The sequence below is a fragment of the Apus apus genome, chromosome 3 (assembly GCF_020740795.1).
Source record: "Apus apus isolate bApuApu2 chromosome 3, bApuApu2.pri.cur, whole genome shotgun sequence".
NCBI lineage: Eukaryota > Metazoa > Chordata > Aves > Apodiformes > Apodidae > Apus > Apus apus.
In genome coordinates, this window is record NC_067284.1 from 58,897,767 (window position 1) to 58,913,649 (window position 15,883).

Sequence of the window (15,883 nt, forward strand, 5' to 3'; positions counted from 1 at the left end):
TTTTATAATTTATGATAAATATTTACAAGCAGATTACTTAGCTTCAAGATGCATTCTGACCTAAATATACTGATGTCATTGAACATCATCAGCATCTGGGATCTACAGTCATACAGGCTGAGCACTTCAAGAGGCACCTTAATCCCCAAGGACAGTCGCCTTGATGTTTTTGTTTCTGAACATCAGTTCTGAACCATTTCTTTTGATGTATTAGGAAAGGTGGGTTCTTCCTTGCAGGAATGAGTAAAGGAGCTGTCTTCAAAAACTCAAAAAATGTAACTTGCTCTGAGGCCAAGAGCTGTATACTGGATCGCTGCCAGGCAGCTGAAAATCATGTTTTAGAGGAGGAACATTATGTTTTCAAGTCTTGTATTACTTCAGATGGTATCGCATAAATGTCATAGCAAAAATCCACTGTTCTTTGGCCTGTAGCACAGTATCCTCACTACATTCACTACTTTAAATGTAATTCTTGCTTGAGCACAGTAATAAAAAAGTTTCAGAATCTGGGCTGACATCCTAAATCTCCCTCTAACATTTCAGTTGTACAAACCACCTGTATGACTTCAAATGAAAGCTAGATATTATTTGGAAAGGTATTATTTATCCATGCACAAATTATGCATTAATCAAAGATAACTAAGCTCCATACATGGATGAACAGGTGATATTTCAAAACCTATAAAAAATTAAAAGTGAGGGTGAATTATTAAATGGCTTCACCTTCAGCTCAAGCTTTCTGGATCTGATGAGGTCTTTTCATATGTGGAAATAGAATAAAAATGGAAAACACAGTGCCTGGGAAGGGGAAGCTGGAATTTTTGGAGAAAAGCACATTTTTTCCTCAAGCTTCCATAAGATTATAATAATCTTTCACATTAATAACTACAGAGTTATATTTCAAACACATTTCTGATTATTAGGACATATAAAGAAAAGTTCTAAGCAGTTTCGAGCAAGAGCACTCCAATCTGTTATGGCAACACTTTCACTATCCCTTTAGGAAATGCAAAGCTACTGAACATGAAATTGTATTGTATACATGTGACTTTCTACCAGATGGAAGAGAAAACTTATTCCCATGGAGGCTTTAGCAACACACAGTGTTGCATGACAAGAAATATTTTCCATGTAGAATATGTAATATTCATGGGACTAACAGCAGGTTTTCCATGTTATCAAATTTTCAGGTTCCTTCTAGCTCCTTCTCTCATGCTAGTTCCCTCCTCACTGATGAAGGAGGCCACAGATGGGCAGCACAGATTCCTGCAGGGAGTTCAGGAAGATTTTTTGCCTCCAAAATACTGGGATGACTTTCTTCCCTTTGATGAAGAACCTTAAACATCTGTGTATTATACAAATGTAGGCATCTTCCAGCTTTAAGAACTGAGATGGATTTTGAGTCAACTTCTGGCCAGCTTACAGTACAGATACTGGCATGTGGAAAGAATACAAGTATTGTACCAGAAAGCTGGACCCACAATGAACACTTTTGTGTGATTAGGAGGCAACTGAAGAGAAAAAACACACTGGCTTTGACAGCTAGAATAGACTATTTCAATTGCAAGGGACCAACAACTGCCTGACCACTTCACAGCTTACCAAAAGTTAAAATGTTGTTACAGGCATTGTTCAAATGCCTCTTAAACACTAACAGGCTTGAGGGATCGACCACCTCTCTAGGAAGCCTGTTCCAATGTCTCAGCTGTTTGCTCAGAACATGATATTGGACAGTAACTAGTTATCTGCAATGGAGAGTCATTACAAGAACTTACAGCCCTGCATTCTTATTACTTCACTTGACTTGACTACACACAACAGAAAACTCCTGTTTTCATCTTAATCCTTGAAATATATTTTGAACATTTCTGAAGCTGTGCTGAACAGCTGGGACTGAACCCAAAGCTTAAAACAGTACTTCTTGGCCGTTTTGTAACCTGTAGTATTTGTAAATAAACCATCTGCCACAAGGAGCACAGGAAATCTGCATTTGGTTTTACACGCTTTATTTTATTGGATGTAAACTGCTTCCTCTAACTAGAAAATGTTCCCAAAGTAGACTTATTGCTTGAGTTGCCAGTTGAAGAAGCAAGATTATATTTTTCAGTATAGTTTTTTCCAGTACTATATATTTATTTTCACAAATAAAATAACTGGTTTAGGTCATCTGCTTTCTCGGGAGAATGACTCAAAGCATCATCACGTACACAGACTGAATTTTTGCTTCACCTCTGGAATACCTATTGGTAATTTCTGATTCTAGAAAGTATGTTTTTGCAGTAAAATGAATACATAGCAATTATTTTTCTATGAGTAACATGGTTTTAAGTGTTCTGCTTAGGTGAAAAAAAAGACTATTAAAGAAGGTGCTTTCCTTTTGAAAATCAAGTTGAATTGTTACCATTTTAACAAATCTTAAAATGAATGACAAAAGCTATTTAATCCTACTTGAAAACAAAGGAACATACTAAACAGCTAACACAAAATTAGGCATATTGTATTCAGGACCAGAAGCCAGGTCTGTTGCTGTTATCGACATATACGCAATCCTTATGTTTAACAGAAAAAAAAATCAGTCTTCTCTACCATTTCTGATAATATATACACAGGAATGTATTTCTAACATCTGCTAGCATTCATGCTATTTTATTTCTCCCATTACAACTGCTATTTTAGTACTTGAGAAAAATCTGTTGTTTAACAATTATTGAGGACAGCTGATTGCAAGATTTAAAATACAATAGAATATCCTCCAAACATTTATGAAATTGTTTCTTACAGCAATGGCTTAGAGTTTAACCTTAGTTTAAATTCAGTGTGTTGCCAAAAACATTTTACTTGCCTTCTCATCAAATTCCTTCTCTCCAGTTACTTTATAAAAACATTAATTTATGTCAACATGGAGGTTTTAATCAATTTCAACAGCAATGTTGGAGGAACATTAATACCAAGTGCTACTACTTGTAATAGCAGCATTTCAAGATGCGTAACATGGATTTTTTATCTTAACCCAAAAAATAAAAAAGGGATCTGTTGATTCAGATAAATGCACTTTACTTGTGTCACTTTTTGCTTTGTGTTTACCCCCTCTCACATGAAGTCACAATGCCACACTACCTGTCATGGCCTGCTGGTCATCCACGATTAACTTTAAACTTTTTCCTCGCCGAACCACACGCACTGTGTGCCACTCATTATCATTGAGGTTATAGCCAGCAAAAAGGGTTTCTGGACCTTTGCCTGTAGGATATGCCAAACAGTCATTATGCAATCTTTAAACAGTTTACTTGTGAACCTCACAGAGAAAGAGAGACAGAGAGACTGGTTGGGCAAACGTTAAAAGTCACATCAAGCAAGAAAATTACAAAGTATAAGCAAACCTCAAAATACAGAGCTATGATGTTAAAACACTTTACTATTTATTTAACTATATAAATATATTGTATATGCACATTTAATTAATCTGGTTGTCATAAATAGGCACAGTCAACATGGATTTAGTTATGCATTTTCCAGTCATGAGCAAGTCTTTAAGAAATGAGATTACTGCAGCCAGAGGAACTTCAGCCTATGTTTACAACTCCAGATTTTGTTCCTCATTGACAAAGTTTTGGGGAAAGGTGCTGTGTGCATGTTTGTTACATTTTTCTTAATCTATGTTAGCTTCTCAGTTTATGTTTATTAAGCCTTACCAAAAGATCATCTATTACCTTACCCTCCAGATGAATTGTTAATATTCAGATCCTGTACATTCTGATGGTAGCAGACTTCCAAATCACTCTTTTTTTGTTTAATGGATGCCTTTTTTTTGGTAACCTGCTATTTTTGCAAGCGGTACAATAAACAGTTTTGAAGAAAATATAATCCTACATACAGCACAATGTATTTGCTATAACCAAAGTATTCACAAATCTAGGAAACAGAGTATCTTTGATACCTAGGGAAAAATCTCTCAGATAAAAATTATTAAGTAAATTGTCCCTTGTACTGTTGATCAAGAAGAGAAAGAAAGAGAGCAAAATACTGACTATGAACTACCATTGATATGAGTATGTGATTGACCAAGGACTGACCCAATCAATCAAAACTTCTGTGCTCAAACCTCAGTAATTGGACCTATGTGTTGACTGTCTGAAAGTTAAGGCCAACTTAGAATTAACTAATTACCCTATTCCAGGATAGCAACCTCTCTGGCCTGTTTTTCAGTTCCTGTGGTATAATAAAGGCTGCTACTAATGTGACGTATAATAAAGTAATATTTTACACTAAAACATTAGGGTTACATGGAGACAGGCTATTACCTCCACTAAGTCTTTCCAGGTGACTACATCCAGCCTTCTTTTAAAAAAGGTTATGTCACTTGTTCTGAAACTCTTCTGCATTTCTTTTTGGATTCTTTTCCACCTAGTGCAGGCTAACTGTGATGGAAGAGGCCCATTAGTAACTGAGTACTGTACAACACTGTCTAAAATCAAAGCCTGACTGCAGGACTGCACAGAGGGAAAAGACATTATGAGCTTAGTGTAGCAGTTGTTCAGCATATTGTAACAGTTTTCATCTCAGACTTTTCCATTTTCTATCAGCATTTTTTTAATTGCTGCTGGTTGAATGCCCTGCATTTTTTGTTACTTTGAACATGCCAAGGGATCTCCAGGAATAAACATACTAGCTACAGCAAAGGCAGTGGGATTCTGCTACCATCATGTTGCCTTCCTTATGCCTCTGTGTTGACACTAGGTTAGGAAAGGTGTGCAAACCCAGCAGAAAGAGACATGTATGAACTCACTGCTGTCAGCTACCTGAATTGTTCTGTTCCTTATGTGTTTACTTTCTCTGACAAGAGAAAGACCAGTTTTGCATAAAGCTTAAGTGAATAATGTTCTTTTTGGATGCGGTGATATAGATGTAGTGAATTGCTCTTTAAGAGAGTTCTGTATTTTATTGGAGGCTTTAATGGAAGCAATTTCTAACTAGATTTGGGAGACAAGGGATGGATTTACAAAAGATGCTTAAAAAACATGAGTAAAAATCTTAGTTACTTCAACTCTTTTTTTGTGGTGATATTTTAAGTAGTTGAGCTACTCAGTCTCCTTTATCTCACAATAGATATCTAGAAGACCTAAAAACATATGGTATTTTAATTTGCTGTCGCATTAACAACCTTCTGTTGTGTTCCATTCATGTAAGGGTGCTTCAGTGTATTTAAATGTCAAATCCAACTTGCCTGCTTATATTCATACAGGGAAATATGTCTATTATCTTTTACTGGTTAGAGACTTGTAAACTCTCCCTGATGCAAAATTAAATGTATGGTCTACTTCCTTTGCAAGAGTACTCCAAGTAAAAAAATCAGGTCAGAACCACCTATGAGCTACCTTTGTTTGCAGTGCATGCAATAAAAAATTGGATTAAAGGGAGATATGGTGAAACAGCTATGAAAGGAACAAACTTGGCTATAACATGCCATGGAAGGAATGCACTAAAACCAGTCCTGGCCTTGCAGAAAACAGCTATCTTGCATGGAAAAGAGGCTTTTCCTTCCTGAAGTCAATCTCAAACAGAGAAGAGGTGTTTTTGCTTTGTCATAGAGAGTGCAAAGAATTACAAAATAGGAAGACCTAGTGTCCAGGTATCATGTATGTGCCTGTCACATCATGTGTTATCTCTGCAAAGTAGCATAGATTTTCCATGGCAGCTGGAGAGGTGGGTGGGGAAGGACAGATGCTCACCGTTCCTGAATAGAATGTAGTTCTTGGGCTGCTTTCTGGCCAAGAACATGCTTTTGCGTATAAAAGTAGTAAATGTGCTTGTGAGTAGTGTATTTAGGAAAAAAAAAAATCCTAAATGCTTAAGCACAAAAACATGATACCACACAAGAGGTACAAAGAACTCAGAAGGAAAATCTTTACATACCTTGTAAAATGGTGCTTTCCTTGCTGACTTTCAAATACATTGACCTGAAATTTATTTGAACATCATATGATTGAGATCATCACAGTTCAGATTCTTCTGCTCTTGTTTACGGTGCTCTAATTTATAGTGAATCTACTACTAATCTAGATCCACTAAATCACTGGCTCTCCAGTCTAACTCAGACTTTATAGTGATCTGATTCCACTTCATCTAACTCACACCAGCAGAAGGTGCTATCATATGTAAATAAAAATCATATTGCCACTTCTCTGGGGGTTGGGCTTTTTTTTTCCTTCTTTTCTTTAGAAATATTAAATACCCCCCATGAGAAGAAAAGGAAGAGTGTTGATTTTTTTAAGGTATTTTCTTCTGTTTTGTATACTACCCTTCCAACATTATGTCTCTCCACTCATTTTCCTCAAGCTGTCACAGAATCACAGAATGTTAGGGATTGGAAGAGACCTCAAAAGATCATCTAATTCAACTCCCCTGCCAGAGCAGAGACACCTAGAATAGGTCACATGCATCCAGATAGGTTTTGAATGTCTCCAGAGATGGAGAATCCACAACCTCTCTGGGCAGCCTGTTTCAGTGAGCTGCTACCCTCACAGTGAAAAAGTTTTTCCTTAAATTGACATGGAACCTCTATGCTCCACTTTGCCCCTTGTTCTATCACTGGACATCACTGAGAAGAGCCTGGCTCTGTCCTCCCGACAGTTGTCCTTTATATATTTATAAATATTGATGAGGGTCGCCCCTCAGCCTCCTCCTGTCCTAGCTAAAGAGACCCAGCTCTCTCTCCTCATCCTTTCCTCATAAGAGAGATGTTCCACCCCCTTAATCATCTTTGTGGCTCTGTGCTGGACTCTTTCAAGCAGTTCCCTGTCCTTCTTGAACTGTGGGGCCCGGAATTGGACACAATATTCTAGATGCAGCTTCACCAAGGCAGAATAGAGGGGGAGGAGAACCTCTCTTGACCTACTAACCACACCCCTTCTAATACACCCCAGGATGCCACTGGCCTTCTTGGCTACCAGGGCACATTGCTGGCTCATGGTCATCCTTCTGTCCACCAGGACCCCCAGGTCCCTTTCTCCTACACTGCTCTCCAACAAGTTAGTCCCCAACCTGTACTGGTACATGGGGCTGTTCTTCCCCAGATGCAAGACTCTACACTTGTCCTTGTTGAATTTCACCAAGTTTCTCCCTGCCCAACTCTCCAGCCTGTCTAGGTCTCTCTGAATGGCAGCACAGCCTTCTGGTGTGTCAGCCACTCCTCCCGGTTTAGTGTCATCAGCAAACTTGCTGAGAGCACACTCTGTTCCCTTATCCAGGTCACTGATGAATATATTGAATAGTACTGGTCCCAGTACCAACCCCTGAGGGACTCCACTAGATATAGGCCTCCATCTAGGCTCTGTCCCATTGACCACAACTCTCTGACTTCTTTCCTTCAAGCAGTTCCCAATCCACCTCACTACCCAATAATCCAGACCACACTTCCTCGGTTTAGCTATAAGGATGCTTTGGGAGATGGTGTCAAATGCTTTACTGCAATCAAGATAAACCACATCCACTGCACTACCACCATCTATCTACCTGGTTATGTCCTCATAAAAGGCTATCAGGTTGGTTAAACATAACTGCCCCTTGGTAAAACCATGTTAACTGCTCCTAATGACCCACTTATCCTTGATATGCCTAGAGACAGTGCCATGGATAAGTTGTTCCATCGCATTTCCAGTGATGGAGGTCTGGTCAGGCTGACCAGTCTATTGTTACCCAGGCCCTCCTTCTTACCCTTTTTGAAGACCGGAGTAACATTTGCTTTCCTCCAGTCCTCAGGGACCTCTCCTGCTCCCCATGACTTACTAAAGATGATTGAGAGTGCCCTAGCAATGACTTCTGCCAGCTCCCTCAGCATCTGTGACTGCATTCCATCAGAACCTATGGATTTATGGATATCCAGACTGCTTAATTAATCCCCAATCCAGTCCTCATCAACCAGGGCAAACTCCCCCTTTTTCTTTATTTCCTCTGGGGCCTCAGGGGCCTGGGGCAGTAGCTCTGCCTTCTTTGTATCCTTTGTCACCAGGGTACCCACCCCATTCAGCAGTGGGCCCTATTGCTTCTAGTCTTAGTTTTGTCTGCAATGTATTTGAAGAAGTCCTTTCTGTTGTTCTTGGCCTTTCTTGCAAGGCTTAATTCCAAGAAGGCCTTAGCTTTCCTGGTTGCCCTCCTAGATCCTCTGACAACAGCCTTATATTCCTCCCAAGTGGCCAGCCCCTCCTTGCATGATCTCTTCTTCCACTTAAATTTGCCAATATTTAACCAGGTGGGTCTCTGGGCTCCCTTTCTTGATTTCCTACCTGTTGGGAGACTCTGATCTTGAGCCTGGAATAAGTGGTCCTTGAATATTAACCAACTATATTGGGCCCCTTTACCTTCTAGTACCCTGTCCCATGGGATTTCCCCTAGCAATTGCTTGAAAAGGTCAAAGTTGGCCCTGAAGTCCAGGGTTGTGATCCTGCTGGGTGTTCTGTTCCTACTGCACAAGACACTGAGCTCCACCATCTCATGGCCACTCCAGCCAAGGCTTCCCTCAACCTTCACCGCTTCAACCAGGCCCTTCTTATTAGTGAGTATAAGATCCAGCAACACTCCTCTCCTAGTTGGCTCATCTACCATTTGCATCAGGAAGTTCTCATCAATGCACCGGAGGAACCTCATGGACTATGAATGGCTGGCTGAGTAGGCCTTTCAGCAAATGTCTGGGTAGTTAAAATCCTCATGAGAACCAGGGCCTGTAATTGCAAGGCTGCTTTCAGCTGCCTGTAGAAGGTCTTGTCAACTTCCTCATCCTGATCAGGTGTCCTGTAATAGACACCCACAACAGTATCACCCATGCCAGCCTGCCTCTTAATTCACTCCCACAAACTCTCAAGTCACTCCTCATCCACCCCTGGACAGAAGTCAATACATTCTAGTTGCTCACTCATGTGAAGAGCAACTCCACCACCTTGACTTTTTGACCTGTCTTTCCTTAAAAGAACATAGCCATCCATGACAAACATTCCAGTCATGTGAGCTGTCCCACCATGTCTCTGTAATTACCACCAGATCATAAGCTGGTGAGCTGTCCTTCCCCAGGAACATATTTGTCTCTTTCTAGACAGGAAACAGTTAATTTGCTTAATGTAACCAGCACTCACTCACTTTCTGAGCTACTGATTCTCTCAGACACTAATACCTTGATCATCAACCTTTCCTTTCAGAGACAGGCTGTATCCTGCAAAACTACACATAGTACCTCCTCTAACTTATTATCAACATCTATATTCAGCTGTTTTACTCTTTTAAAGACTTAAATAACTATGAGATTTTATGCAGCCCTAGTATGAATTGATAGCACCAAATGAAAAAGAATAGGCACTTTCATGGCTCCCACAATTTGTTCCTAGTTCAGCATTCCAGTAAAACCCGCACATCCACTTAAAAGCAGATAATTGCTTGTAGAAACGTATTTTTACATGGGAAAATACAGACTGTGCAGCCAGCCGACAGAGGTACAAATGTTGATGCCATTCATTATGAACTTGGACATGCAAACATGTAAACTTTAAGCCCTAAACATGCTAAGTTATACCTTTATTTAGGCACCTAAAGCTGAGCTTACTTTATTTTCAGCACCTCAGCTAGAACTTAACTGCCTTTGGTCATTTTTAAAGTTAAAGGAAAAATGTATGAACCCCACACAATTTTTAGTGTGCTTAATATTTTCAATATTCTCTGGGGATTCCTATTCTCTTTACTGTCTTGTGATGAGCCTATTCAGTCTAATTCAAGTGCTGAAAATTTGCTGAATTCAAATGACTCTAATAATTGATGGTAACATTCATATTTACTTTTTCTCTTAAAGATTTCTATCGTGTTGTACTTAAACTGGGAGATCTTTTAACCACTTATTTGAGCAGAACATCATAAAACCAAAAAAATATACTAGCTTTTTGGCATTGTACCAAAACACATACAAAATGAGCTGTCTGAACCAAATACAGGAAATATTACTGGCTTTTACAATGTCACCCACAAATGCACATACAAAAATGCCACCCAGACTTGCTCAGACCATCAGTTTTCTGATCAAATGTATATATAAAAATGAAATATTGAAAGAAAGACAGTAAATAGGGACTAGTAAGGGAGACTGGATGGTTTAATGAATGCTACACTAACCTTTGGAACCTGAGTTAGTTACAGGCAAACCACTATTATCTATTGGTCAGAACAGGAAACATCAGTGATTTCAGCCTAGTTTGCTAATGATAACTATCACACTACAGCAATCAGTATCAGGTGGCATTTCCCATTTGAAATTTGAGAGAATAACTGGACAAAACCCTAAGATCACTCCAGTTAAGAGAGAATACTGCTTTGAGGTCAAGGACGCCAGGATTTCAGAAGTCTTACAGCTAACATAATACATACAAAGCAAGCCGAATTTTAAAGACAGTTGAGTAGCTCTGAGAGACACCTGAGAGCAGTATTGTAAAGATCTGACACAGAACCAGACAACTCTGTGTCATCTCATTTATCCTGCTTTCCAGGGTAAATCTAGCATGCCTATAATCTAGGCTTCTATTCCAGCAAGTAGCCAGTCTCACAGTCACTGTGCAAACCTTGTGAGGCATTTATATTATGCACCAGTCTGCAGCACAACATGCTTAGAAAAGATTCCTTCAGAACTAGATGAAAAAACACAAGACAAACAATGAAAGCCTCTTAATCTCCATTATCCTTTCTATGGCGGTAGGCTGCAGAAACAATTCTGGTCTTTCAAATCACTCATTTGCAAACCTGAATTTAAGAAGTAAATTGTTATAGCAAATTTATTGTATTTTAGATGACTGCATCATCCTGAAATTCCCTAACTATGCATGTTTCTTACTAATAAAAACTTAGTGCCTTTTAAAGATCAACAATCTATATCAGCTTATCACTTAAGGCTAATTGATAAATTAACTTGAGAAAGTCTTATTCCAGGTCAAAGAAACTGTCAATTGTATTTTATTCCCAACAGACTCATACAGAAAATTCCACAAGAACAGCATGTTCACTGAATTGAATCAAGCAAAACACATCAATCTGCACTGCTTCATCAAAATGTTCCAGCCCACAATAGCTTTATTATAAGCAAAATTGCTTTTGGCAATCTGGGTGAAGTATTGGCAGTTTAGGGTATTTTTATTACTTTTTAAAGCAAAACCTGACATTTCAGAAATTAAGATGAAGGAGATTAGATTTGCTAATATAATTCATTAGCCTTCATTTCAGCTGTGGAATAGATTTGCTTGTATTATTTTGAGTAATAGAACTAAAATATTAAATCTGTTTTGGCACATGCACTCATACAGAAATGCAGAAAGCTAAACAACATACTGTTGAAAAATCTATTGGCTTTCTGTACATGACCAAACTGGACTGAATATTGATCTAGTTTACTAATAAGGAAAACTAGCATACATAGTGAATGCACTGGGGAAGAAAAATCCACAGAAGGATATGAGAAACAACCAATCCAAGAATCAAGGAGCATATTCAAGTCTGAGGACACTAAGTTTTCTATTATCATTTGCCTCTTTCTTTTCCCTCCTTTCTGTGAACTTACTTACCCTCTCCCAGCAGGAAAGGAACTACTTTTGCTTTAAGCAAGCTATTTAACTTGGGGTGTGACAGTGCACATACTCATCCATTAATTTCTTTAAAATTGTGAGATATTAACTGTTGGTGATACTCAATTATCTAAATGGAGCCACTGGATCAAGGTGGGAGGGCAGAACAAAGACAGATCTATAGGACTAAATTAAATCTCAGGATTCCTGGTGTCTGTCAGGAAAGACACTGATGATAAACCCCTGTCTTGTGAAAGCTTATTCTCTAAAAAACACAATGAGGACCACGACTGAATTTCACCAAGGTGGAGAAAGAAACTAGTAAGCTTTTGAGTTCTGAGTCTTGGCCTCTAGTCTTTCCCATCACATCAAAGTAAATGTAGAAGACATATAGATACTCTCTAAATTGGGAAGTGTGCTTTGCTGGCTTGAACCATATTTCTTGAAAAAAATGGTTTTGAAATTGCAATTGCAACTATGCATGAGCTCAGAGTACATGAGAGCATAAGAATGGTTTTGTTAATGTATTACAAAATGTTTAACCCAGCAAGAGACAATACATTACCTAAAACATTTATTTTCAGGAATCTGTTTAATTTTAATTTAGTTTTGTAATTCATATATTTAAGTAAGTGAAACACAAATAGCCCTAAGGGCATGTAAATTTCCTCCTTCTTGCAAATAATGAAAGTATGGTTTAAAAGCTAAAACCAGAAGTCAGCAAAATCCCTGTATTTTTAATGAATGCAGTTTCTCTTTTGTTCCATTCTCTAAGGATCATGACTATCAGAAAACATGCTAAAGGTACTAAAGAGTTTATGAAGGCCCTGAACTAAAACCCAGCAAAGTGAATGAGCTTGAAACATACAGTTGATGCTTTTTCAGCTCACTGCTGAACATTTGCAGGCAGATTTCCACAAATTATGCTGAACTTGACAACTGACTTTGCTGTAGTTAAGATGAGCATCAACTTTCAATACACAACAGGTCCATACTAATTTAAAGGAAGATTCATTGCAAGGTTACTTACTTTGCATTTACTGCAGGGTAAAAAAAAAAAAAAAAAAAAAAAAAAAAAGCACACTCACAAAGATCTTGCAGCATTATAAACACACTGCAAGGTCATATCCTCATACCCTGCTTTGAATCACATTACATTTTTTAAAGTGTGCCCAAAACCCAGGACTCTGAATTGAGCCTCAGCAGATTCACTTCCACAAAATACTTGTGTATTTTTTAGTAAATCTTAATTTGTTTTTACCTTAGTTTGACATGGCTTTTATAATGAAAAGAAAAAATAAAAAAGAAATTGAGTACATTTAAGCACTTAAACACTTTCAAATCAACATCTTCAATTTCATTCTACCTAAGCTACTGCACTACATTAGGAAAGCAACTATTTCATGAGCCTGCTATCCCATTTTCTCAGGCAGCTTCCCAGTTCCCAGAACAATCCTGGAGCCAAGCCGGAAAAAAGATCACAGAAAGATGATAGAATGGGAAGCCAGCTGTAAAGGCTGGCCACCAAGGAGAAGAGGGACTTGAAGAACCTGGACAGAGTCTCTAGAACAACACACCTAGACACACACTGACACTGAATAATATAGGGAGGCGGGAAACCAAAACCATTTGGGCTTGATAACTGAAATTAGTTTTTTTTGTTTGGTTGTTTTTTTGGTTTGGGATGGGTTTTTTAGTTTGTTTGGGGCTTTTTTGCCTTTTTTTTTTTTTTTTAAAGGATATTCCACTATAAACTAGTATTTTGTACAAGGAAGAATAAAATAGGAAATTTTATTTCATTTACAATACTGAAATTTTCCCATGCAAAATGCTTGTATTACAGACAGCTTTTTTATACTGAATATTTGTTTCAATGAAAAATTGCTTTAAACTCCTATTTAACAAAACCTTTGCAAAACTGCTAGAGAAAAGAACGGCAAATTCATCTGGAGTTAGTAGTGTTTGCTTTATTCCCTTAGTAAAGAATTGACTTAGCAACTTCTGTGTAAAATAGTACCAAGAATAACACGAAGCCCCAGTCTGCCCTCTTTCTCTCTACCGAAGAAAAAATAACCAGTCTTACAGTGCTTTTTGATGAAAATGTTGGTATGCACTTCATCTGTTTTATTTCCTGAAAGAATTGGAATATTTGTTTTACTTCGATCAGATTATAATTGACAGCTAGAAGGAAGCAGAAACAGTTGGCATCACACATTAGCCCTTCTGACTTTGATATTGACTGTGCCCATTTATATCAAACCAAGGTCATGAAAAATCTGAAGTATGTTTAAAAATATATGTAAGAACAATTAAGTATGCCTCTCCATAATTTACCTTTTTTATAAAAAAGTACTACCTTTATGTTTAGGCAAAAGTGAACATAACAGAAAAACACACTTAAATATTTTATTTTACTCTTATATCTTGCACATTGTGCTTAAGAATAAGCAGATTGATAACCAGTTCACACAGAAAGGAAAAGAATTTGGACTGTGACTTTATTTTAAGACCAAGCTCCTCTTAATTTACAGGTGTCTTCATCCCAAGGTACAGCTGTTATAAAATAAGTAACAACTAAATATCACACTTAAACACTTTGTTTTAAAAAAAATCCAAAATACTGAATTATAACTGTTTGCCTGGATAAGAGCAAAGAGAATTATGTTTGAAGATTTGTGATTGTTTATTATTATTTAAATGTTTAAAAATATTTTTATACCCAACTTGGATAGAAAAGCACAATTTCTTGACACTGCTTATTCTTGGATGCTTCTATGTAGACAGGAGTCAAGCAAAGAGCAAAAATATAAACATTTCATCTTATTTTCAGAAAATACAAATAGATTAATACAAACCCTTGTTCCATAAACATTGTCTGCTCACTTTTATGGGTAGGAGATTGGTCTCTGTTTTTTTCTGACTTACACAATAGATGACACATAATGCCTACAATTATTTTCCTTTATATTCCTAAGCTATTTCAGAAAATAACTGCAAAACTATACTTTTGTGCATTTTTTTATCACTATGTTATGTAATTCTTGCTGCAGCTTTATCCTTGTAAAGTGTCAGCACTACAATTAAATACTTTCTGGCAACTATTGGGCCTTTCCACTTCTGAAGAGCCATCAGTTCAGCTGCACCAGATTAATCCAAAATGTAAGATTCCTCATGTCCTCTATGATACAGGCCATACACATTAACATATTTTTTATCTGCAAGAAAACAATCTGAATATTAATTATCAGGGAACACGTAAAATCTCCCCTACAAAAATAGCATTTTTTCGCAACATTTTTTTTCAGGATTCCTGAGGCTGAAATAGGATTTAAAAAAATTACTATATACTTACTCCAATTAAGACTTTGTTGGGAACAAAAGTACTCAACCGTCTTAGATACCATGTGTGTTCGACACAGTTTGTGTAAGTTTAGTTCAGAATTTTAGTAAAGGTAAATTTTCAGCAACTTTTCCTGCTTCCTATGTGATTTCTTACCCAAAAGACCAATATTTGCTTCTTTTCAGCAAACAAGGCCTTTTTCTGCATTCTTGCATCAAACTTTTCATGCTACATTTCAGCAGCTCCTAAAACTATTACTTTCCCAGACACAGTTATGGTGGCTTGATGAAACAAAAGCTAACTGTGACATCTGCAATAGTGAGTTCGAAGTTTATTTTTTTATTCTTCACTTGCAACTGTCTAAGAATTCTATTTTACAATTGTGGCTGCTCAAGCATTTGCATGCTAGCAATATATACAATCAAGCAGCTTTTGCTATCTGTAATTTCCAGACTTTTGCTTGCTCTGTCTCTTCCATGCCCATATAAAAATAAAACAGAACGACTTGCAAAACTGAGTCACTGGAATTTATTTCAACTCTGAGGGAATCTCTCAAATGCTCCTTTGCTATTTATTATCTCTTAAGGATTGTGCTCAGTGCCGGTGAATGACAATTTTGTTACTGAAAAAAACGTATCATCTTCTTCACAGTTCCTACTTGCTCTTTCTTAAGGTGTAGTCTGTATCTTGGTTTCTGTATTTTTAGGAAATCAAGAATCCACATTAGAGTCTCTTCTAGCTAGTGGTGCTCTTATTCCTAACTGATCAGCTTGCCATCTGACTTCCTAAGTGTCTTCTATCACCTGCAAAACATTATCTGGAAATCATAAATACTTCTTCCCCTGAAAGCCAGTGATGTGCTTCTACATTGTTCCCTCCTACAAAAAAGCAGCTTTCAAGCTGCTGAAAATCTGCATGGACAATTCCAAGGATGGCAGTAACCACAACATGAATACAA

At 37.6% G+C, this 15,883-nt stretch overlaps 1 protein-coding gene across 31 annotated transcripts in view; it reads right to left on the bottom strand.

Annotated features, from left to right (window-relative positions):
• NRXN1 (neurexin 1) overlaps window positions 1-15,883 on the bottom strand; it is a 759,121-nt gene that overhangs the window by 400,404 nt on the left and 342,834 nt on the right. For all 31 annotated transcript variants that reach the window (XM_051616125.1, XM_051616124.1, XM_051616135.1 and 28 more), the window contains one exon: window positions 3,118-3,240. In XM_051616125.1, coding sequence (XP_051472085.1) covers window positions 3,118-3,240 — 123 coding nt within the window. The remainder of the gene's footprint in view (window positions 1-3,117; window positions 3,241-15,883) is intronic.